The 26067-nt window shown below is 37.8% G+C and overlaps 1 protein-coding gene across 2 annotated transcripts; it reads left to right on the forward strand.

The window, feature by feature from the left end:
- Positions 1-14: 14 nt before the first annotated feature.
- Positions 15-19680, forward strand: RNF103 (ring finger protein 103). 2 transcript variants are annotated; one of them, XM_036872865.1, is made up of 4 exons: positions 15-1199; positions 3625-3764; positions 12189-12304; positions 17663-19680. In XM_036872865.1, exons 1-4 carry the CDS (start codon positions 974-976, stop codon positions 19236-19238), a joined length of 2058 nt encoding a protein of 685 aa, XP_036728760.1. In that variant the 5' UTR covers positions 15-973; the 3' UTR covers positions 19239-19680. The 2 variants fall into 2 exon arrangements, with proteins under 2 accessions (XP_036728760.1, XP_036728761.1); XM_036872866.1 differs by lacking the exon at positions 12189-12304 and having other exon boundaries at positions 589-1199; positions 17663-17877.
- Positions 19681-26067: the final 6387 nt, after the last annotated feature.

Raw genomic sequence — 26067 nt, forward strand, 5'->3', positions numbered from 1 at the left:
TAGTCCCGAGGCGACGGCAGCGGCCTCGCGCGGTGGAGGGGGCGTCGGGGACGGCGGCCGGGACCCGCGCCGCCCATCCGAGCGGGGCGAGCGCTGCGTGACCAGGAGGCAGCCCGACAGCCGCCCTGGGGAGACGTCTCGGGCCTATTTTTGCGTTTTTTTCTCCGGGACCGTCGCCTCGCGCGCCCCATTTCTCTCTGCAGAGACTGCGACGCCCCCTCCTGGGCCGGGCCGCGGTGCCCGCCCGCCTGAAAGGCGCCGCCCGCCGGCCTGAGCGAACCTGCACTCGCCGCCGCCGCCGCCGTTCCCCGCCGCGCTTCTCGTGGAGCCTTCGCGGCCGGCGGGGCCTGGGGCCTGGGCGCCGGGCGCGGCGCTGCAGCGGCCGGTCCTCCCTGCGCTGGGCGCTGGGCCCCGGGCCTGGCCCCGCCGAGCACCGCGCCCTCTTGACTGCCGCCGCGGGAGCCCGGCCTCAGCCCGGCCGACTCCAACAGCCTCCCGGGACCGCCGCCCCTCCGGCCGCAGCCTGCAGCCCGGCCCCCTCTTCCTTTGTGAATCTGAATGATTTTTTTGGCCTCCCCCCTCCCCCCTTGAGATTACGGTGCAGGAAGGCCGACCCCGCCACATCCCAGTGCCCCCCGCCCGCGGAATCGGCCCTCATCTTGTTCTTACCCGCGGGCTCTCCCCGCGCCTCTCTCCTTTCGGGGTTTCATGGGTGGACTTTTAAATTTTTTCTCCCTTTATTTTTCTCGCCTCTTGACTGGAAGGCCCCGCGCGAGGCTCTGCGCCTCTGCCCCTCCTGGTCTGTTCCTCACCCCCGCACACTCCACCTGCCTCCCGCCGGGGATGGCCCCGCAGTGACGGCGGCGGGCGCCGTACCCCACGCCGAGCTGGTGCCCTCGCCCACACTCCCCCAGTCTCCCCTCCTCTCCTTCGTGTTCTGAGCTCTCTGAAAAGAGCGAAGACGCAGGGGAAGATGTGGCTGAAGCTTTTTTTCTTGCTCCTCTATTTTCTGGTCCTGTTCGTCCTGGCCAGGTTTTTTGAGGCCATTGTGTGGTACGAAACTGGCATCTTTGCCACCCAGCTGGTGGATCCGGTGGCGCTCAGCTTCAAGAAGCTGAAGACCATTCTGGAGTGCCGGGGGCTGGGGTACTCGGGGTTGCCCGAGAAGAAGGATGTCCGGGAACTGGTGGAAAAGTCAGGCGAGTATCGGCTCCCCGAGGGTCCCCTCCACTCGGAGGAGGGGACGACCCGTACTTCCTCGTACCTGGTGGTCCCCCAGAATGAGGCGGTACTTGGAAGGGTTAAGCAGACTACTTCCAGAGCTGCCTGGGTTTCCTTTGTCCAGGTTTTCTACCAAAAAAAAAAAAAGTAAATCCCAGTTTTTGGGAGGAGGCTGGGCTGGAATTATTTGTAGGGGTGTTGGTGTGTCTTCCTAAGGTTATTTTAAAATAACAGTTTAAAGTGCAGCTTCTTAGTGTTGTTTACTAAATTGAGGGTTTTTCTCAAATTTCGGAAATGTCAACCAGTTACAAATTGGAAAGCATTATTTGTCAGTTGAAATTCATACGTATATAAGAGAAACCCCAAAACGTTGCCTGTAGATAGCAGCATTTGTCACCATAGTAATAACAAGTTACCCGGAGGGAAAAACATCATTGGAATACTTAATATCAAAGAGGCATTTAGGCCTAGGATTTAAATTTTATTTTATATGTTTTTTATTTTATTTTTTCTTCCACATTTATTGAGATATAGTTGACGTGCTGTTTAAGGTGTATAGCACGATGATTTGATTTACATACATCATGAAATGGTTATGACAGTAAGTTTAGTGGACATCTATCATGTCATATAGATACAAAATTAAATAGAAAAAATTTTTTCTAAGATTTAGATTTTAAATAATGAGTTTAAATACAGAGAAAGTGTACAGGGCACAGTATTAGCTTTTCATACTTTAAATTTGGTGAAAATAAGGTGAATATTTTTTGTGAATGCCTATCTTGTTTGTTTCGAAAGAGTTTATTTATATTTCTGTAAGGATTTTTTTTTTAATTCTTATATCTTGGGTGTAAACTACTTTTTCCCTTCTGTGCCACAGGGGCTGCATCAGCTTAAATGGGTTGAGACATATGGATAGAATTGAGCTAAGAGATATTTAACATCTTAAAGAATGCATTTTCAATAACTGTTGGTTTTGGGGTAGGACTGGGTGAGAAATGTGCTTAATTTTTTTCACCCCTGGACAAAATATATCTTGGTTTAGATACACTTCCTGGAAGGGGAATGTACTGTAATTTGAGAAAGGCATTCTGGGTTGCTGTAGGAAGCAATTGAAACTGATAGTTATCTTTTTTTTGTTGTTTCATGTATATCTGTCAGCTGTGTCTTTTGCAAGACAATTTTTTTTTTCCTTATTTAGTATCTTATAGCCATGTAGTATGATAGACAAGAATACTAACTCCAGAGGACTTGAGCACTCACGTATTCACAGGTTAAGGTTAAGATCACTACTGGGATAGAGGAGGGAACACTCTCTGTAAAAGTGATGCATTTTTCTTTAGAGAAAACGTAAAATTGTGTGTTATTTGCATAAAATTGTGCCTCTTGTTTACTGACTGGTTTATGGTGACTTTTATTACTACCATGGCTGGCATGTAGGGTAGGGGGAATAAAGTAAAGTAGAAGATCTCTAATAAATAAACTTTCTAGGTTTAGAAGTGAAAAGTACCTTAACTGCCCAAGCCAAATCATTTTTCATGGTAAAGTAATTTGATACCACATTTTTTTTCTTGTGACCTTTATTTAGTGTTGCCTTCCTCTGGGCCTAAAAATACTTGTAACTTTGAGTGTACAAGGAGTGCACATAATATTTAAAGAATACACACAGCTCACAAAAATATGACTCAGATCACACATTTTATAGCAGAAAGGTCTTGGTATAGCAATTTAACTTTATAATTTAAATATTTGTTGTGAATGGTTTTGCTGTCATGATACAGTGCTTGTTTTTGCATTGTTAACATTTAAGACAAAAGTTAAAATAATTTGACGTGTTTTTCTTTACTTTTTATTTGATGATACAAGGTGTAAATTTACACTGTAAATTTGTGTATGAATATGAAATTTGTTCTTATAGGTAAACTTTTGTATCTAACCTCCAAGTCATGTAAGCCCTGTTGCTATGTTACACAGGTGGTGATTGCAAATTTTGTAAACCCATTTCTAATTCTTGTAAGTCAGAAGTATATAAATCATACTGTTTAAAAATTATTTGTTGCCTGGACAAAAACTAAATAATATTGTGATGGCTTTTTGGGCTGGTATAAATTCAGTAATTTCCTAATAAATTATGTGATGATGCCACTAGAATATAAACTCCATCAGGAGATGGATTTTTATCTGTTTTGTTCATTTTTGCCTGACACATAGAAGGTTCTTCTTACATATTTACTAAATGTATGAATCTTAAATAGGTGTATTCAGGTTCTACTCTTCTTTTCTGTAGAGTGCAATGAAAGTACAATGACATAATTTTTTAACAGTATAACGTAGCATTTATCATTGAAGTTGGGAACATGAGATTTTTGCAATCTTATTAGTGTTATTTTTTCTTTTCTTCAGGTGACCTGATGGAAGGTGAGCTTTATTCTGCACTCAAAGAAGAAGAAGCATCTGAATCTGTTTCTAGTACCAATTTCAGTGGTGAAATGCACTTCTATGAGCTTGTAGAAGACACAAAAGATGGCATCTGGCTGGTTCAGGTATTAGAAACAGTGATAGAAGTGAAATTATTTTTGCCAAAATAGTAGTCACCAGCTGGTGACACTTCTGTGTACTTGTGTCATGTTTCTTAGACATAACTCACTTCTCATAGGGAGGCTCCAGTGTCCCCTTAAAGAGGTTTTGCAGACCAACAAAAATGAAAATTAATTAAAGAGTGGGGGAAGGGAAGTGTTGGGGAAAGAGGGTTGACTGTTTTGTTTAGAATCAGCAGAAGCAAATCCATTTTAGTTGTTGGATCTGCATTATAAAGTAAGAAACACATATATATTCCTTTTATTTAGTGATTTGTGCTGTTTCTCTCAGCTTTTGTTAACTCCAGTTTTTAATTCAGTGATCCAAGTCATTTTTGTTTCTAAAGAAAGAACTATAGCCAACTTTGTGCCTATAGAGGAAGAACTATTGTGGGGAATGATGGGGGCACTTATTACTTTGCTCATGAAATTGATGAGATTATAATTTTAAACCCTAGCTCTTACGCTATCAAAACTGTGAGATTTAATTAGCATATTAGAATTTTAGAGCTATGAAGGGCCTTAAAAATCATCTTTTATGCTTCCCAAAGTGTGGTTTATGTGCCACTCATGGTAAATGAGTGGACACACATTATCATTTGTGTATTTTTATGTAAATTAGAAAAATCAATATTATATTGAACATGTAATTTCATAAATATTGCTTAGGGAAAGTCTAAAGTTATTTAAATTTTTTAAAATATAAGTTCACTTAAAGTAACATATTAAATAAATTAGCAACATGAATTCAGCTAAAATTATGATTATTGAACCAGAATCAAATCCCAGGCCCTCTCATTTCTTGTCCAGTGTTCTTGTTATTTCACACTGGGGTTGGCAAAGTTTGGTTCAGGGTATATTTTGTTCAGCAACAAAATAATTGCTGCTTCATATTTCTTTCTGAGAACAATGACTGCAAAATAGGGTAGAAAAAGCTATTGAGTCCAGACACCTTATTTGCAGATCTGGTCCTGTCACTGATTTGCAATATGATTGTGGATAGATAGACATTCTGTTGCACATGGCCTCAAATAAATACATATACACCTAAAGAAGATAGAATAGTACTATAGTCCACTGGGCTAACGGGTTGACGTTTGGGAATTCTTCAGGTGATTGCATTGGATATCCATGACCTTTCCTTTACTTACAACCTTCCTATTGTGTTGACCTTTTACCCTCCAGATAATCTAATTCGGCATTTTTTAAGTCTAGCAAACAGAGAAACTGGGAGGAGGGTATGGGTATTGTCTATACATTATCCATCAAATTCTAGTTTATTTCTGTGTTAAATTATTGGTATTGAAAAAATAAACTGTAGCATCTTTAAAGCCTTAATTTATAAATAGTTATTCTATTTCTTTTCCCAGATATTTATTTCTGATAGTTTGATCGAAGAAGACTTATTGGTTTTGGTAACTTCAATTTTATTACTGAGATTGAACTGAATAACCAGTCCCACTGCCCTATGTCCTATGTCTCATGTTTGTCCGCACATTGAACGGTCCCATAGAGATGAATGGTAAAGATGCTGAACACCTTCCAAAGTTGGAAAAAGCTATGTCAAAAGTCTGGAAATTCTTTTGGTATATAGAGTGCTGCCTATAGACAACGAACACATTCTGCTTCACTAATTAGCATTATAGTCTTGGCTTATAAATGATCTACTATTTTTCTATGTCATATTAAAGATAAGCATGGGTTAAACTCTCTTAAGATGTTACAAAATTCATACAGTTCATTCAGCAGTTAATTGTACACCAGGCTCTGGAGATATACCAGGAGCTTACAACAGGCTAAGTCCTTGCTCTTTCAGGCAGCTCACATTCCAGTTGGGAGAGGGAGGCACTAACTAAATAAATATTTAATATAATATCAGTTAGTGGAAAGTGCTAAGAAGAAAAATAAGCAGGGTAAGGAGACAAGAGAGTGGCAAAGAATTCCCTGATAAGGTGATACTTGAATGAAGTGAAAAACAAGTAATGAATGGTAGTGAATGTAAACATTATAAATTCTAATCACTGAATTATTTTTCTCTGAAAATGTTTTTTTAAACTTCATAGACATCAATAGTCAATGATGCAGTAAGACACAATTTTTCCAGTGACCTTCAAGATTTGCACTGATCACCACTCTCTGGCTTGTGTTCCCTCGGGCCAGTGGCTTACATCTGTCAAATGGCTGGCTTGGGTTGGAAGAACAGTCTCTGGCAGGACAACTGAGAAGATTGAGATCGAAACCTCAGTCACAGTGCCTTCAGCACTCTGAACTCGCTAGCTAAGCTAATCAACACAGACACTTTGGTTTAAGCTCCTAAAAGAGGGCCATGTTGTTTTGTTTTTTAATTGAAAATATCTTCTAAAAACAGAAGAGAAATACTCTCTCAGTTGCTTGTCATTCTTTCAGCTCAGATTATATTTATCTCATCTCTTGTGAAGGATAACATTCAAGAATTCAGTTTGTAGCAATTTGAATTATCATTCTTTTCTATTTGTTTTAAAAGAAGCTGACTCATTTCAGTTTGCTCTATCATTGTCGTTTTTTTAATCTGTGAGGGTGCATAGATCCCAAACAATTCAGTCTTCTTCATATTGCATTTATTTTAGGTATCCTGGATAAGAAATATTTAAGCACATCAAAGTTCTTTCCTCTTTTCTTCCCAGGTTTCCAATATCATTTTCTTACTCAGATGAATTACACTCTCAGATGAATACCTAACTCTCAGTTAGGTAGCATATAACTGATAATTAGCACTTTAGACTTTATATGTCATTGAAAGGATGTCTAGATTTACTGATTTGGGGAAAATGTGACTTTAATAAATGGGTATATGACTTAGCTATTCCATCACTTGGTCAGTTCATTATTTTTCTGGAATGGGTTGGTAATAATAAAAGATAATCTAGGTTGATTATCTTTTTTGGTGACACTGCATGTGGAATGACACTACAAAATGAAACATGAATTTCTATAATTTAATTAATTCATTCTATATCCCTTATGATTTCTATCTTCTCGGTAACTCATGAGTTTATTTTCTGAATAATACATGTTAATGGTCTTCATATCTTTCTCCTAATTGTTTTAAGATGTATTACTGCTCACGAATTATCCTTACATTAAAGCAGAGTGTTAGCACACTTCTTTTCATGTGAAGCTTTTCCGTGTCTCTCCTATATTCTCTGTAATATGAGGTGGAAAGAACTAATTTTAGTTTCTAAAGCAGCAACACATATGGGACATCTTTACCAACAATACACTATGTAATCCATGAAAGAACCAAGTCATCTTTTTTCTATCAGTTCTTTCTAACATTCTAAGTTTCCCTGCTTTGTTCCTAACCTGACCTCGTATCTTTCATTAGCTCTTTATTTCCAGTTTTGTGGATTCTTTGATTCTGCTGCCTACCAATCTTTTTAGCATCACAAATAGAAGTTACTTCTCTTTCAAAAGATTCTTGGTCAGGCTTTTTTTTTTTTTTTTTTTGTGGCTGTGTTGGGTCTTCGTTGCTGGGCGCGGGCTTTCTGTAATTGCGGTGAGCAGGGGCTACTCTTCGTTGCGGTGCGTGGGCTTCTCATTGTGGTGGCTTCTCTTGTTGCGGAGCATGGGATCTAGGCACGAGGGCTTCAGTGGTTGCAGCACGCGGGCTCAGTAGTTGCGGCACACAGGCCCTAGATCGCAGACTCGGTAGTTAATGGTGCATGGGTTTAGTTGCTCCACGACATGTGAGATCTTCCCAGACCAGGAATTGAACCTGTGTCCCCTGCATTGGCAGGTGGATTCTTAACCACTGCGCCACCAGGGAAGTCCCAGTAGATAGGCTTTTGAAATGGAGAAGTTAGTGTACATTGTGGGTTTTATGGATTTATCCTTATCTTAACATTTCTATTTCTACATTTTGACTTTTGTTCAAAGAAGTTCAAAGAGGGATGTGCTATCTGTTCTCTACTGGCTTTGTCACATCATAAGGAATTAAACAGCAGTGGAATTGAGGTAGCAGTGAAAAGCATCATATGATTTAAAGTAAAGCTTTAGGTCAATATTTAGTGTAGTATTATGTTAATACAGTTCCTGTTTGGCTGAAAAGAGTTACTAGCTGTTTTAAAACTTGTTTATTTTTTACTCCTAGACAGTAGTTTTGTTCAGGGAGGTTCTAAGTTATTTATTCCTCTCTTGACACTATGCTAAAGGAGAAATACTTGGCAAGCCATCTTATCCTTTATTTTGTATTGGTGAAGAGCTTTTATTTGTGTTTACTCATAAAGAAAGCTAGTGAGGCTACCAAAGAAATAATTAAATGATGTTGAATTTTGTTTTTGTCAATTACTCATCTTCACTTTTAATGATTTTATACAATTTGCATATATATATTTAGGTTGGTCTATGATTTATTTTTTTGGCCATGCCATGCAGCATGCAGGATCTTAGTTCCCCGACCAGGGATCGAACCCGTGCCCCCTGCAGTGGAAGCACAGAGTCTTAACCACTGGACCTCTGGGGAAGTCCCTGTGGTCTATGATTTTGAAAGTAGAAACTCGCTGTTATAATGAAATATTGAGAGATGCAGAAAAATATAGCTCTACACTCCTTTTATATGGAGTTATGTTATTTAATTTAGCCTCCATGTTGTTGTATGGGGATTAACAGTATTAAAAGCGAAATGACAGATGTTCTGATTAGTAATAAAACCCACCTCTAAAAAATAGGCCAAAGTGTGTGGGTTTTTTCTTATACCAGTGTAATACATGTGGAAGGGAGTAAGCAATAACCTGAGGCCCAGTTTTTCTTTGTAAGTTTAACTGGACTACACAAGACTGACATCAGAAAATATGGCAACTTAGCATCTCACACTGTCCAACTCAGTTCCTTCCAGTGCTGTGCTGGAGCCAGCTCAAACTGCTTCATGAAGGGCGATTGTTAACATCCCTTCCCAACTCCACAGTTAGAGGTGTCACGTTGGTAACTTGAAATCAGCCATGTGGGAGTATTTACACCAAGGAAATAAGTAAATGTTAGAAATCAGAGCTTCTGTTTTCTTCTAGACAGCTAGTTGTTAAACATTTACCAGCAAACCACTGGTTTCATCCATTCATCCAACCATCTAACAAATATTTGTTGAAATCTAATGTGTGGCAGCTGAACCTGTGATAAGGGCAAAAAAGACGAATAACCTACAGTCTGTGCCATAAGACAGCTTACAGCTTGGTTTACTAAAGTGTGTGGGCCAGTAAAAAATCTTAGCATAGATTACCTTTTCCAGCTCAGTTAGATGGTCTGTGATGGTGCTACCATCTTGAGAGATCCTAAAGAACTGTTAGACAATAAAGTAGAAACCAGGAAAATTAGTACTAGGAAAAACTTAGTAGTTTTTTTTCTGGAAAAAGTGTATTTTTAAATACACTGAACTGGAAGTCTTTGTGTGTGACTGGGGTCAAGAACATTGATGTGCAGTTGCATAGCCAGGTACTAGTTATGCTAATGTTTGTCAGAAAACATCCCAGATGACAGGTTGCTGGGGAAGGGACTTTAATTATAATGGAAATCGGAAACTTGGAGCCTTTAGAGAGCCTATATAATCAGAAGTAAGAGAATGAGTTACTAAACCATAAAAAGCTGAAATAGTTTAATTCAACATAAATATTTAATAAGTGCCCAACTGACTTAGGCACCATACTAGCTGCAGGGAATAAATACAATGGTGAGCAAGGGTAGGGATGCTGGTTAGAGAGGCAGATACCCTGGGAAGGGGGATGGAAAGATTGCTTCACTGCTAGCCGGTGTTGCCACGTCTGTTCCAGACTTGAGACTTGGAACTCAGGCTGTACTTTCATCTAGTTTTTTCTAGTCTCTGAAAATATTCCCCACAGAGAATGCAACATCCTTCGTGAACTGCAGAGAAATGTTTCCCCTTTCACCAGCAGAGTGAATGCCATTCAGAATCACTGTGCGTGCTTTTGGATGTGAGCTATAACTTGGAAACTCTTACTGATGTGACACAGTAGTAATAGGCTTAGAGTATTTTGTTGTGCCATGTGACAAGCCAGATGAGTTATTTTGTTAAAACATTTTTAGTGGTTGTTTAATTTGGCCTCCACGAAATTTAATTTATGCTAAACCTTCAGTTGAATAATATAACTATATAGGACATTGGACAAAGCAATTTCTAATTGCGTAAATATAACTAAAGAGTCAAATAAAATGCTTTCATGCACTGCCTAAGGGATTTTTCATTTTTGTGTGGTTCTCTTAGTCAGGAATTACTACACTCTTCAAAGCAGATGTTGGAATAGCTTGCTGAATAAATAAGGCCCTGGGGTTAAACATTGTCATGTACCTGCCTCGGAGATATTCACCACCTCTCTTCACACACTTTTGCTGTCTGTCCTGTAACCAGGGGTGCCTGGAACAGCCCCCTCATTCCTACTTCCTTTCCTAGCATTGGATGACTGTGCAGTGATCAGGATCTTCACTGAAAGATGCCCCTAGACTGAGGGCCAAATCCTACACTGATTAAAGCAACCGCTTGATTAACCCCTTGACACAGTGTCATTATGAATACAGACCTGAAGTGTCTGGGTTATTTGCAGCCTTGATCAGGAAATAGGAGTGAAAGGGGAGTTATTTTAAAAAAACAGGGCAAAGACCAGGGAGTATAGCGATATGATTTTACAGAGATTTCTTAATCCTTCTGAGTAATCTGAAAAATAAGTTCAAGATTTCTTTGGTTACTTGATGGAAAAAAGAACTACCATATTAACTCTTCAGTGGTAGGAAAAGAAAAAAAGAAGAGACGAGAAAAGCCTTCCTTGCTTGATCTCCCTTATTCTTCAGATAAAATTTATAAAGCACCTTTAGACAATGGAAAAATGTGGAAGCCAGGAACTTACTGGGTAATGTAACCTGTGTGAACCTCCTCAGAAAGTGCTTTCACCTACTAAGACCGTGTCCTCAGATTGCTCTCCTCCTGGTTACCTCAACGGTCTGAGCATTTTAATAACATGTGCCTCCCTCGTTAAGGCCATTTATTTTCACTTAAAAGTACTATCAGAACCATTTGTTCAATGCCCTAAATTGTATATTTGTATATGTATTTATCAAGCATCAAAGTTATGTTACAAAGTGTTACATACCTATGTGTGTCTCTGTAGGTATGAGGATGATAGTATCAATGATATATGGCAAAGGTTATTGGACAGTAATCTGTTGGCACATAAAGTGAACTTTAAGTCACTTGTCACCACCATGCACGTTCTCTCCTCCTACTGCCCTTGAAATTTGTTAGACTTCCCAGCGGAGAGACCAGAGGTGAGGTATTTGCACCAACTCTTGCCTCTCCCAGGCACTCATTGCACACACTCACCTGGGATTTCACTTCCTGGAGGCTTTGTGAACGTGAAAATGGCCCTTCCTCCTAGAGAGTTTAGAGGCCCCCAGAGTATTGTGCTGTAATTTTGAATTAAATAATATCAGTAATATAGCATTCATGAAAATAAACTTGGCCTGTATACCCTGGGCTTAAAGTAAATCAAACAGATGGGTTCATGAGGACATAGGACACTTTTGGCTTTCCTTTAAGTTCCCATTTAGTTATTTTTGTTTTTAATATATAATTTTTGTTTGTTTTTTACTGGTATCTCTATTCATTAAAATCAGGAAGATAAGGAGTAAAGGGAAAGGGTATTAACAATTAGAAAGTCTGAGAAAAGTCACTGCATATTTTGAAGGTTAATCTACATTTAAAAAAAATTTTTTTTCTTCTCCCAATCCTAACTGTTTGAAAGCTATTTGCAAATTTGAAGTTAGAAGTTCAAGAATGTAGAATTTATTAATGGTAATTTTTTAATATGTTAGAACCTTTCGTGATTGTTAAGAAAAATGCCATAGTAGTAGTATGTTGATTTAGTCAAGCATAGTTTAATAGAAAACATGTGTTTGACTCTTGGCTCCATAATTACACTTTTAAAAAAGTGAAATTTGAACTCGTTGAACCCACATGTGGTAATTTTTAGTAAGCTTTATTTGGGTTATTTAAAATTTTCTTTTCAGAGCAGAGAAATGACTCCAAGGGCCATTTTCTTCCTGTGTAAGTTAATTCTAGAGGATAAGCCACATGGAGGAGAATGTGGCTAGCTTTTTAATATGGTTTTGACTCCCCCTCTGCATAACTACCACAGAGTGTGAGAGTTTAATGTACTATATTCAGTGTTTTAAATCTTTTCCAGCTGGACAGTTGCTCCTTTTACAAGAATTGCAGTGATAATATGATGACATAGTAAACAAGACCTAGGAACAGAATATGTTTTTCAAAAAAAGTAAAGTTATAGCTGTAAATGGTTGGTTTGACTCCATTTTAGGTGATTAAAGTATCTGTTTTTCTTTTTGGGGGAATAGGTTATAGCAAATGACAGAAGTCCTTTGGTGGGTAAAATCCACTGGGAGAAAATGGTGAAAAAGGTGTCAAGATTTGGAATACGTACAGGCACGTTTAACTGTTCCAGTGACCCCAGGTAAGCTGATTAGGCAATTCTTAGAATTTGAGTTCTGACCAGAATTTTTTTAATGTGATAAAGACAGTGGTATTAGAAGCCTGTTTAAACTGAAAGTTAATTAGCGTGTTTAGCACATTGTTAGTTACACAGGTATTTGATTAATAGTTTTTGATAACTGGCAGTTATTTACTTTCTCTCTGAGATCTCTTTTTGTCTGGTTCTTCTATGTTGTTTCTAACGGGGGTGACTCTTTAGAGTATGTCTTCAGTCTTTTTTGTTTCAGTTTTACTTCCCAAGGAGGCTTCAGTACATTGATGGCTTTAGGTGACACCTTTGTGCTGATCTAAATCTTCTTTCATAATTCGGACCTCTAGTTTGCATTTTGACACTCGTTTCCATTTGCCATACAAGTACCCCAGATAGACTCTGTTCCCTAAACCTGGTGTTCAAATTCATATTCATCTTTTTCTTTAGTAAACCGTGTGCCCTTTCTACCTTTTCTTTTTCTGTCCTTTACTATTTTTTTTTTTCCATTTTCTCAGACAAAATTCTTTGCAGGCATTTTTGTTTTTCTTTTTGTCATCATCTCCAGTATTTAGTCTGTCACATTATTTCTTGTTTCATTATTCCATTGTTTCTTCTTTGAAATGTGTTTTATTTCAATTTCTAGTTCCTCCAAGTTATGACTTGAATTCATTTGTTCATTTAATTATCCATTCAGTAGACATTTAATAAAAGATTAGCTGGACTTCCCTGGTGGCACAGTGGTTAAGAATCCGCCTGCCAGTGCAGGGGACCACAGGTTCGAGCCCTGGTCCGGGAAGATCCCACATGCCGCAGAGCAACTAAGCTCGTGTGCCACAACTACTTAGCCTGGGCTCTAGGGCCCGTGAGCCACAACTACTGAGCCTGCGTGCCACAACTATGGAAGCCCGCGTGCCTAGAGCCCGTGCTCTGCAACAAGAGAAGCCACTGCAGTGAGAAGCCCACACACCACAATGAGTAGCCCCCGCTCAATGCAACTAGAGAAAGCCCACGCGCAAACAAAGACCCAATGCCAAATATAAATAAATTTATTTTTAAAAAAAAGATTAGCACGTACAGCATGTTCTGTTCAGTGCTGAGAACGGGGCATATGATATGTGTGGAGAAGCCCCCATGTTACGTAGTTTCTAATGTAGGTAGATACGCCTGGCTTATCTATGTCCGTTATATGTGGTCTCAATGGGAGACCCATTCGCTGTAGAAAACCCTCCTCCACCACTGCTTCACCTCAGATTCTCCTGCCCTTCTCCTTCAGGCTTATGTTTGCTTCGATTTTCCTCACTGTCCTTGTTTTGCTCACTTGTAGTGTAGGCTGAGATGTGTGGTAGGAGGACTCCTTAAAAGTTGGGGATAAGAAGGGAACTTGTTGTGTCTCCTGACTCACATTTAGTTTCCTCATTTACCCACAAAGCTCCCATTTTCATCTTCACCACAGAACCTTGATCATATTCTAATGCCTTTGGTTGAAATGTCCAAGATAGCGTAAGTGTTCATGTTCTTATGAAAAGGAAATCATTCTTATTTCTGTCTTGTGTTTACCAAAGACAATGGCATTTAGTCTTATTCCATCATTCCCAGATGGTCTAAGTGAAAGATCTTTTTCCCTCCCACTGGTGATTGCAATACCAGAATAAATGATAGTTCTGATGTTTTGATTTTTTTTTCAGATAATGCCAAAGTCAGTATTAAGATCACTGATTTATTGAATAATATTCAGAACTTATTTTTTTTAATGAATAAACTAAACAATACATTTTGAACACTATATCAAGTAAAAAGAAATGTACAAAAATATAAAGGTCAAACATATTTCAGTCTAACTTAAGTTCTTAAATAACAATAGAGAATTCAAAATGAAACTAAGCATGACATAAAGTGAAGATGATCTATTCAGCACGAAAAACTGAAGGAAATAGTAAATTAAAATTTATTTTTAATGTAATTTTATAAAGCAAAATGCATCAGAAGTGTCATAATTGAGTCCAGTGGACTTTAGCACAAATTTTTCTAGCTTTTCTTTTGAAAAGCCCTTTTTGATTCTATACCAGCTGAGCAGCAGTGAAGAGATACATATAATCTACCTCCAAGTTTCCTCTAAATCCTTCATCTTCGTCTTCAGATAATCCCACCTCTTATTTATGACGGAAGAGACCTTTTTTGAGCAACTTTTTGCTTTTTTGTTGACTGCAGCTATAATTTTTTGTTATTAAAGAAGCACTTTTACGTCATCTTCCTTAGTTTCATCACAAAGATGAAGATCTTGATGCAGAGTTACTTGTATCAGTTTCAGTATTGTCATGTTCGTTTCCTTTTATTTGGAAAGGCTTCCAACTAGAGTAAGAACTATTCTTGTCATAGATGCTGTGCTTAGTCAGGGTCATTTTTTTTCTTTTTTTTTGAGGATTATGGAGATACAGAAGAACAAAATAGGGAGATAATAGAAAAGCGTGTTCAGAATGTCAATGCAGGGTGTAACTGGGCAGAGAATAGTGTTATTCAGCAAGCAAGCATTTTAATATGTTGAATAATTCAGTCATCATCTTGATCTCAGATTTTTAACAACAGCAAAACTCTCTACGCTGCTGCCTACATTGCTGTCTTTGACTGTAGTTCCTTCTCTTGCGTGGCCTCCAGGACAGCCTCTGATGTGCTGGCCCCATCGTATAGTAGTATTTTCCTGACCTGTTTTGCTCCCCTTAAGAACATTCAGGACCCCCACTCTGTACAGTGTCTGACTCTGTCCATGGCAGCAGTTTTCATTTCTTTCCCACACAGCCATTGTGCCTGGCCCCAGTTCCTCTAATTCCCCAACCCAGTGATCTATCTCAGGGGCCTTTCCCCTGTCAGGTCTATTCTCTACTCTTTTTCTCCCCCCACCTTTGGACAAAGTAGGAAGTGACGTGGGATATGTATCGGGAGGTTGGAGACGCGGGGCAGAGATAGTAAAGAGTGGGATGGCACTGGAATTACAGGAGCTGAGTGATACATGGGCCAGGAGGGCTTATGGTGAAAGAATCAGGGATGCGTGCCCATGGGCTAAGCAGGGAAAAGAAAGTAAAGGGAAGATTGGTGAGCAGGACAGGAAGGCCAAGGAGACCAATGACCTTGTCTGAAGAAACAGCATTTTATGAACAGAATACCAAGGTTGCTTTTTAAATATAGTATGCCTTACCAGAAACTGGAGTGCCAGAACTCACTAGTCATGTTTTTTTAAAACTCATTTTTAGTCTTCAAATTCTCTAAGAGATCTCAAAAGGTTTACTTTAAGAACTAGAGGATATTTTCGTGGTGTCATCATTGAACTTACTCAGACCTTTAAAAAGGTTTTTTAAATTGGCAGTAAAAAGTTTTTATATTGATATGAACATTAGTCTTTTCTGTCTAACAGTGGGGTTTTAAAATTAATATGGTATACTTTATTTGTGTGTTGGATTTCAAGTCTGGAAAACATGATTTAATTTGAAAGATACATGATGGCATACAAAATTTTATTGTCCTGGGTACTCTTAAATTCTTGTGAAATGATAAACCTTAAAACTGTCACTTAGTTCTGAACTGAAAAGAAAGTACATAGTACATTTGTTTTCTTCCATGAAGAAATGTATGCACTAAGATAAGACTTTGCTTGTTTTACACAGTAAAATTTTCTGTTTGAAAGACTGTCATTTAATTTATGACACAAATCAGAAGCCAAATATTCTCTGAGGTGGTTACAGAAAGATGAACAGAATGACCAAGAGTAGAAATGTGTATCCTATGCAATTAAAAAAGTAAAGCTAGTTAGATATTTAAGATGTGAATAAGGCAACTATCTATATGTAGTTGACTTGTTTTGGGGGGAGGGTGGTGGAAATACCATGTCAATGAACTATTATTTTGCATTGGACAAATACACTGTTAGAGAATAGAAGATATTTTATTTTGTAGGAGTATATAATTCTTAACCCGTTTCAATTAAAGCAATATTGACATTAATGGTATCTATCTTGTTAAGGAAGTAAATCAACTCAACAAGAAGCTGAGTCGTAGTCTCTGATCCTGAGTCACCCAGATAGTTTCCCAGAGTCGTTACTAACCTTGTCTTTGTGACATAACATGTTGTCTTCACTTATCTTAAACTATATCATGAAATTCCTGAGATAAAATTAATTAATTGTATTATCATCATAAAACCATATGCCACGTACATCAAGACTTCTATCTTAATCTGATCATATAAATGTATAATATGCTTATTGAATTTAATAAAATATAATCCATACTTTCTAAGTAAAGCATAACATTTATAATTTTTACATCAGTATTCTGAATAGCAAAATTAAAAATTAAACATTTATTACCATCCACTTACAAATCTGTAGTGAACAAAATGTATCCACATGGTAGATTTTCCTTTTTCCAACTTTACTGAGGTAAATTTATGTATTGTAAAACTCCACATGGTAGGTTTTTAGAAAAAAACTTTTTTTTTTTAAAGGAAATTGTTTCTCTGAGTATCTCTGCAAATACCCCTCTTCATGGTCCTCATTAAAGAGATGAGAGAGTACAGAAAAATATAGGACTTGCTCTTTTCTAGGTGAGCTTTCGTGCAGATTACTTTATGGCAGTGCTTGTGTGTGTCAGGCATTGTGGTGGGTGCTTGGGTTAATAAGTGGGTACAGCATGGCTCCTACCCTCAGGAGCTCGGCATTCAAGTCAGGGACTCAGCATATAAGATAATCTATTTCCTTCTCTCTTCTTTGCCCACCTGAATCTAACCATCCTTAGAGAGCTAGTTCAATTCCCAAACTTTTCGTGAAATCTTCACCAGCCCAAACTCCCAGTGATACTCCCTTTTTTTTTAACTTCCTTTACATTATTTAGTAATAGAATATATACAGTTTTATACTTTTGTCTCCTTAATAGGATTTTAAATTCTTTGTGAACAGGAATTATTTTCCTATTATCTTTAGGATCTTATTAGCACATAATGCATTAGTAGTTTCATAGTAGATGCTGGAAGTACTTGCCAATTCTCTTGGCTCTAAGGCTTTTCAAGCTACACTTTTCTTTTAAAAAAAAAAGAAAGAAAGAAAAGAGAGAAAGAAAAGAAACATAGAGATACAAACGAAAAATATGATAAAAAGAGAGCTTGCTTTTCCTCTTATACAACTGCCAGGTATTGGTACTACTTTTGATTGTTTACAGGTAATTTGTTTTTGGGGAGAGGGTATCTTTCAGGTGCTAAGGAAATGTATCAGGGAAAAGACAAACTGTTTGCACAGCAGTGAAGATAAGCAAGCTAGCTCATCTAGCGGCCTAGCTATTTACTTACAGTCTCCTCTCTTATAGATACTGCAGGAGAAGAGGCTGGGTACGATCCACACTCATTATGTCTGTTCCACAAACAAGTACTTCTAAAGGGAAAGTCATGCTTAAAGAATACAGCGGCCGCAAGATTGAAGTAGAGCACATTTTTAAGTGGATAACTGCTCATGCAGCTTCACGGATCAAAACCATTTATAATGCTGAACGTTTGAAAGAAGAATGGAATAAAAGTGATCAATACTGGGTAAAAATATACCTATTTGCAAACCTTGACCAGCCCCCAGCTTTCTTCTCTGCACTAAGCATAAAGTTTACTGGAAGAGTTGAGTTTATTTTTGTAAATGTGGAAAATTGGGACAATAAGAGTTATATGACAGATATTGGTGTATATAACATGCCATCATACATACTTAGAACTCCTGAAGGAATTTACAGGTATGGAAACCACACAGGCGAATTTATATCCCTTCAGGCCATGGACTCATTTTTGCGCTCATTACAACCTGAAGTAAATGATTTGTTTGTTTTGAGCTTGGTTCTAGTTAATCTTATGGCTTGGATGGACTTATTTATCACACAAGGAGCTACCATAAAACGATTTGTGGTTCTCATAAGCACTTTAGGGACATATAATTCTCTATTAATTATTTCCTGGCTACCTGTGTTGGGCTTTTTACAGCTCCCTTACTTAGATAGCTTTTACGAGTATAGCTTAAAATTGTTGAGATATTCCAATACAACCACGCTGGCTTCATGGGTCAGGGCAGACTGGATGTTTTATTCTTCACACCCAGCCTTGTTTCTTAGTACATACCTTGGACATGGTTTACTAGTCGATTACTTTGAGAAGAAGAGACGGCGCAACAACAACAATGATGAAGTCAATGCCAATAACTTAGAGTGGTTATCAAGCCTGTGGGACTGGTACACCAGCTACCTCTTCCACCCGATTGCTTCTTTTCAGAACTTTCCTGTAGAATCTGATTGGGACGAAGACCCTGACTTGTTCTTGGAGCGATTAGCTTTCCCTGACCTTTGGCTTCACCCTCTGATACCAACTGATTATATAAAAAACTTGCCAGTGTGGCGATTTAAATGTCTTGGAGTCCAGTCTGAAGAGGAGATGTTGGAAGGTTCTCAAGATATTGAAAATGACTCAGACAGTGAGAGCATAGACACTTTTAGCAGTGAGAAGGAAGTATTGGAAGATAAACAAAGCGTATTTCACAATTCTCCAGGAAGAGCAAGTCACTGTGATGCTGAGGCTTGTTCGTGTGCCAATAACTATTGTCAGACCAGCCCTTATGAAAGGAAGAGGCGGTCATATGGATCATACGGCACTAATGAAGACATGGAACCTGATTGGTTAACTTGGCCTGCTGATACGCTGCACTGTACCGAATGTGTTGTTTGCCTAGAGAATTTTGAAAATGGATGTTTGCTAATGGGGTTGCCTTGTGGTCATGTGTTCCATCAGAATTGCATTGTGATGTGGTTGGCTGGGGGCCGACACTGTTGCCCTGTTTGCCGGTGGCCTTCTTATAAAAAAAAGCAGCCATATGCACACCACCAGCCCTTGTCAAATGATGTCCCATCTTAACCATGTGCAATTTGTCCTTTATAAGCTTTGCGTATCTTACAGCTTGCCTTTTTAATGTTAGTCACAATGTTTTTGTGGTTTGACGTTTAGTTTAATGTTAGTGCAGTGACAGGAAATATACATTTTGCTAATGTTGATGACAATTATTTGGTTGCCTTGTGTGTCAATATGAATGCATACTTAAATGTAAAAATTTTTATTTACAACATTGGAAATTCAGAAGTTAATGTTTTTTTGTAAGCACAAAAGAAGTATGATAGAAATTTATCCTAGCAAGACTTTACAAGGTAGGATCAAATTCTAATGGAATTGAGGCGGTTTCTTATCCTAAATGTTTCCTCCCTTTTTACAATCTGTGTCCAGCACCTCTTGGTTAAATAATGTATGCTCTGAGACATGAAATTAAAACAGACCTATGAAATAAATTATTTTAAAACCAGAAGATTACAGCTTTTTTAAAGTTGTTTTTGATAAGGTGGCTGAGTGCTATAAGTGTTTTGCTGGTTTGTTAATTTCACAGGTAAGTCAAATATGATTCTTGACTCATGTGGGGGAAAAAACAAGACAAATTATGTTGCTGACACTAGCCAGAGGTGATGTTGGTCCACCTTGGTTAGCTTTTATGGGAAGGAATTTCATGGTGGGCTTTTTTTAAAGTATTAAATCAGTTATGAGTATATTCATGTAAATAAAATCAACTATAGCATATTGGCCACACATAGATTACTTTATATATTTTTCCTGACTTTTTATTTTGAAAAAATTAACTATAGAAAAGTTGGAAACATAGTACAATGAACATTCATTTCTCTATCTAATTCACCAGGTGTTTACATTTTGTTATATTTGCTTTATCTCCTCTCTCTATGTCTATAATCTTTTTTTCCTTTCTCTCTCTCTTCTTTTTTTTTTTTTTTTTTTGCTGATCCCTTTGAAAGTAAATTTCAGTCATCATGATGCTTCTTTGCCACTAAAATGTATCACCATGTAACTCCTAAGAACAAGGACATTTTTTATATAACCACCACACCATTATCACACCCAGGAAATTTAACATTGATTTAATAATATCTAATATACAATTCGTACTTCCCAGTTGCTCCCCAAATAGTCTATATCTTTATATGTTTCTGTTTTGTTTTTATTGGGAACTCAGACAAAGTTTATGATTGGGTTTAGTCTACTTTGTTTCATTCTTTTCTCTAGAGCAGTTCCCCTGCCCCCTTTTTTTTAAAAAAAGTCTTTTCTGACATTTTTGAAGAGTACAGGCTAGTTGGCTTATGGAATGTTCCACATTTCTGGATTTGTCTGAGTGTTTCTTCATGATTAGATTTAAAGTGAACAATATTGCCTAGATGATATGTATTTCCCGTTTGTATGACATCAGAAGGCACGTGATGTCAGTTCATCCCATTGTTGGTGTTGCTAAACTTGCCTAAGATAGTATCTGTCTTATCTTTGCAATGTAAGGTACTTTCCACTTGATAAGTAAGAAGGAACCTGTGAGGCCACATGAGTATCCTGTTCTTCAACAAACTTTAACCCAATGGTTTTAACATCTGTTGATGATTATTAGCCTGAATCAGTTATTAAATAGGAGTCGTGACTTGAAGATTTTTAAATTCTATCCTTCATTCTACATTTATTAAGTGGCATTTTTTGTGTGTGAAAGAAGAACTTTCCATTTTTTCATCTTGTGCTTTGAAATATCACTGTAGACCCAGATTCTTTTTATATTCAGTGTGTTAAAATTCATTATTCTTTTTGACGCTCAAATCATCCCAAATTTGGTAAGTGGGAGCCCCTCTAAGCCAGCTCTTACGTCCTATTTACATCCCTTTGTGATCTTGAAGCACTTCTTTGCCTTTTGACACAAGGTATTCTAGGCTCACTTTGTATTTTTCCTGGCCCAACCCTGTAATCAGTCATTTCTTCAAAGGGTCCAGGTTTCATGGGGGACTTTAAAACCCTTTATTGACTGCCCCTCAAAATGGTAAGAAAATTAAATTTTCTCCTTCGGAATTGCTGCTGGATTACTAGCAGAAACCTTTTTTTCTCTTCATGATACACTGAGCCTCATTTTCACACAGTAATGAGAATAGTAAGGACTAGCATTTACTTACTCTATTAATATTTGAGAGCTTTTAAAAATTTTAAACGAGTACAAACACTACTCCTTGTGCTCTAATTTTCCTTTCAAAAAAAAAAGTAATCATGTTACTGTAAATGTTTGTGTTTCTCAGAGTTCTGCCATCATTCCACTGCTCTTTTCTCTCGTATTTTCAGCAGATGTCCCAAATCGACGTGTCCAGGCAAAGGCCCCTCCCCAGATCCTCAGTTTCATGTACAGCTGTCTGTTGAACAACTCTTCCTAGATGCTCTTAAGTAACTAGTAAGTCTCAAAGCAGCTTTTCCTTCTCTCTTCCTGACCCCCAGTCCTCCTCTTATGGTCCTGATTTCAATTCATACATATAATATTGTCCATTATGAAATGTACACCAAGTCTAGATCTTTTAAAAGGTAATTAAAATTTCTCCTCCAGTGTCCCGGGGCACACCGCACTTTGGAGACTACAGGCATACCTTGGAAATACTGCAGGTTTGGTACCAATCCACCACAATAAAGCAAATAGCGCAATGAAGCCAGTCACAGGAATTGTTTTCCCAGTACACATAAAAGTTATGTTTACACTGTACTGTAGTCTACTAAGTATGCAATAGCATGTCTAAGAAAACAATGTACATACCTTAATTTAAATAATACTTTATTGCTGAAAAAAAATGTTATCATCACAACCTTCAGCAAGTTGTAATCTTTTTTGCAATATAGTACTAGCCCTGAAGATAAACCAGTCTCCTTAACACTGGATTACAAGGCCCTTCATAATCTGTTCCTGGCCCACCTCTTGGACCCATCGTGACACTCTGTACTGCCTGTCTCTTCAGGCCCATGCTCTGGTTTTTCTCAGCTTGCTGCTTTGCTGTCCCATCTGCCTAGTGTTTTCACCCCTCTTCTCCACTTTGTCTGGCTAGATCCCACTTTCTCCAGAAATTCTACACCTCCTACCCATCTTTTCTTTCCCCACCAAGCTTATAAAGAGACACAGATATCTTTACAGTGAAAGCTTAGGTGGTAGTCGCCCTACTCAAGTGATCAAACTTAGCATCACCAATAATGGAGCAACCCCATTGCTCCTTGACCTTTCTTGATATGTGTCCTTCTTATATCCCAGTGATACCTTGTACATGCCTGTCCTACATAGCTGCATTGTATTAAAACTATGCATGTGTCTTTTTCAGGTGAATTCCTTTAAGGTAGGAACTGTGCTTTATTCATTAAATATATCAACATGCATGGCATAAAATAGAGATAATACCTTTTGAATGTTAGACATGCAATAAAAATATTACAGTGAGGTCAGGGAGGAAATAATTGCTAGAGGTTGAGGTCTCCAGGGAAGCTTGACTCATCCCTTAATTGTTAAGCATAGCAAACAATGCTTTTGTCATATTTTCCTGGAGGCAGAGAATTGAAGGAAATATTCAAGGTTGACAGACTCTAAACTTTAACTGTGTTTAAAAAGAACGTTTGAATTCTTAGAGCAACCTAGTGAATTTAATTAACTAAAGATTCCAAGTATGTGGGCTTTCTAGTTACTGAATTCTGGTTAACTGTAATGGTGGAACGCATAATTGTGTTCTGCTCAAGAGTTTTTTCTTCTGTCTTCTCTAATTATTTCTTATGTAAGTCTTTTCTTTCTTTAAGGATGATAAGCTCCCTGAGGGCAGGAGTAATGTTATAATCTACTGTTATGTCTTTAACACATTAGACCCAGAGTAGATAATAAATAATTGTTTGCTTGAATTTTAAAAATATTTTCTAATTTTACTCTTTACCAAACATTTTACTCCCCATCTAGTATAGGTGGAAAAGATAAAACAGAAGAGATTATATTTTTAGTACCCATTAATAGTGATGAAGATATCGATATTTATGGCCTACTCCAAGAAAAAAATCTTAATTTTTTTCCTGCAGTCACATACTTTTTAAAATAATATCTTCTTTAGATTATGTGGGAGCCTGGAAGAATATTCATGTAATCTTTCTCCATGCTCCCTCATTTTCCCCCTTGGCCATTTTATTATTCCTTAAAACTCTACCAAAGGGACAAAAGGTACAGAGAGAAGTGTTGAGTCCTTTTTGCTAATGGATCTCATTAAAAATTTAGAGAAGAAAAAACGGATTTAATTGTTTAAATGTTATTTTTGAATCATCTGTGTTTTAATCATTCTGTTCTTGTTCTTTGTTGTCAGTAATATGAGTACATTGATTTATGATCAATTTAGGCAATCTCTGTTTAATTTTTTGTACCATCTTCTCACCAAAGGTTTTCATTGTTTTGTACACAGTAGATCACTTTACTTTCTAATACTCTGTAATATCCCTATGCAACAGGTAGAACAGAAGGAATTCCCACTTAATAAATGATCAGAACTCAGGACAACCACTGTAGTTAAAGATATGACTATGTCAGGGCCCATTGAAACAGACTTTGAGTAGGGAGCGGTGGGGCAACAGTGTATATACTCCACCTAACGGTATTCGGATATTTTTTTAAAACAATGTGTCAAGCAGTCAAAGCCGGTGGTGGTGCCCTCTTTGTAACCTGTGGATAAGAGTCTATCTACCTATCTTGTTCAGGATTCTTTCTACTATATTTTCATTTAAAACTAAGTGCATTTGTAGAAAGTATAACTATAGGAAACTGACTTTTGTCAAAATTATATTCACCTTTACTCTGGTGCTAAGTTGCTTACTTGTTTTTCACATTCTCTTGGTTTATGCTCATGATGGGATAATAGGCTCTTCACATCGTATGTTAAACAAATGGTGCTTGAGTATTTATTCACAGTCTGTTTTAAAACTCATTCTTAGTATTGACATAGAGGATATCTAACTGTATTTGTAGCATATTTATCTAATAAGAAAAGAGCTTAAAAATACAGAGGCACCCAAAAAGATGGGTGCACTATGTGTTTCCTTTTTGTTTTGTTTATTTATTTTCAACTTTATTGAGAGATAATTGACATATAACATTATGTAAGTTTAAGGTGTAGGATGTGTTGACTCGATACATTTATATATCGCCAGTTACCACAGTAGCATTAGCGAACACCATCATGTCATACAATTACATGACTTTTTTTCTTGTGGTGAGAACATTTGAGATCTACTCTCTTAGCAACTTTCAAATATGTAATACAATATTGTTAACTATAATCACAATGCTGTGCATAAGAGCCCCCAAACTTATTCATTTTCTAACTGGAAGTTTGTACTCTTTGACCAACGTCTCCCCATTTCTCCCACCCCCAGCCCTTGGTAACCACCATTCTATTCCCTGTTTCTGTGAGTTTGGCTTTTTTGGATTCAACATGTAAGTGATAACACGTATTTCTCTATCTGACTTATTTTGCTTAGCATAATGCCCTCAAGATCCATGTTTTCACAATTGGCAGGATTTCATTTTTTCTCATGGCTAAATAATGTTCCATTGTGTGTGTGTGTGTGTGTGTGTGTGTGTGTAGGTGTGTGTATACGTGTGTGTGTATATATATATTCAATATACACCGCATCTTAATCCATTCAACCACTGATGAACACTTAGCGTTTTCTTATAAGCATCTACTGAATGAATGAAGAGCCGTGCAGATGCTTACTCAGAGAGAATTTCTTCTTTACATAGAATTTGAATGAGCTCGGTGATCTAGCTTCCCAGTCAATAGAATAGAGGCTACATGTAGAGAGACTATGGAGTAGGGGTAGGAGTGGAGCCTGCTAGAGGCAGGCCTGGCAAGTCATAGTTACAATAGTATTATAGTAAGGGGTAGAATATATTAAGAAAAAAAGAAATAAAACACCAAAACAAAAAACAGTCACTTGTGGTACAGTGGCAGGTAATTTCCTGAGAGGATATCACTCTCTTGCCGACAGTGACTATGTCATCAAGAAAAACATTTACCAGTACTATTTGCCCAAGAAGTCAGGAAAATTCATTTTATGATACTCGAAATAGTTAACTTTAGAATGTTTCAACAAAGGGAAAAGTTTCCATTTCCTGGAAAACTCATTTAGGGGGATGGGGTAGGAAAGACAGAAATCTCATTCCTTGGCTCCCTTATAAAAGCTTAATGACTAACAGTCTTAACCAGTTTTTCCATAAACCATGCAATCAGTTGTATAATAGAAAAATGACTTTCATATACAGTGTATATTTAGTCAGTGCTGCTACTGTTAGTAAAATTCTACAAGCTTTTTTCATTGGGGAATGTACTTTGAGAACATCATCTGTTTGTTGATAAAGCATCTGGTGACGTGTTTCCGTAAGGGTAACTAATTTGGAGTTTTAGGAGGTCCTTTCACAAAGACAAAGTAGTAGGGTTTCAGACACGGCAAAAGGGAAGTTAGAACTCTGATATTTTCAGGGCCCCTTTTGTTTTATTGTTTAAATGCTCTCCATTTAGTTTTACTAATTTCCTGAGCCATGTGGCTAAAACAATAGGTTTCTGGAACAAAATGCCTCAAGCTGACTCCCAGCTTCGTTGCCAGAGGCTTGGATAGGAGACATCACTTAAAATGCCGAACACAGCAATATCTTGGGCTTTTAAGACAGTATTATTCAAGTTACTTGTTAGTATTGAACATGGTGGATTGTGACCAATCTTAATGTATAATGCTTTGCTTTAATAGCACTTAGTGGTTTTTCTTTGATGAGAGAGGGTTCTTATAGTTTTATTGTTTAAAATAATAGAATCTGAGTGTCAGAAGC

Source organism: Balaenoptera musculus, chromosome 13 (assembly GCF_009873245.2).
Source record: "Balaenoptera musculus isolate JJ_BM4_2016_0621 chromosome 13, mBalMus1.pri.v3, whole genome shotgun sequence".
In the NCBI taxonomy this organism is placed as follows: domain Eukaryota; kingdom Metazoa; phylum Chordata; class Mammalia; order Artiodactyla; family Balaenopteridae; genus Balaenoptera; species Balaenoptera musculus.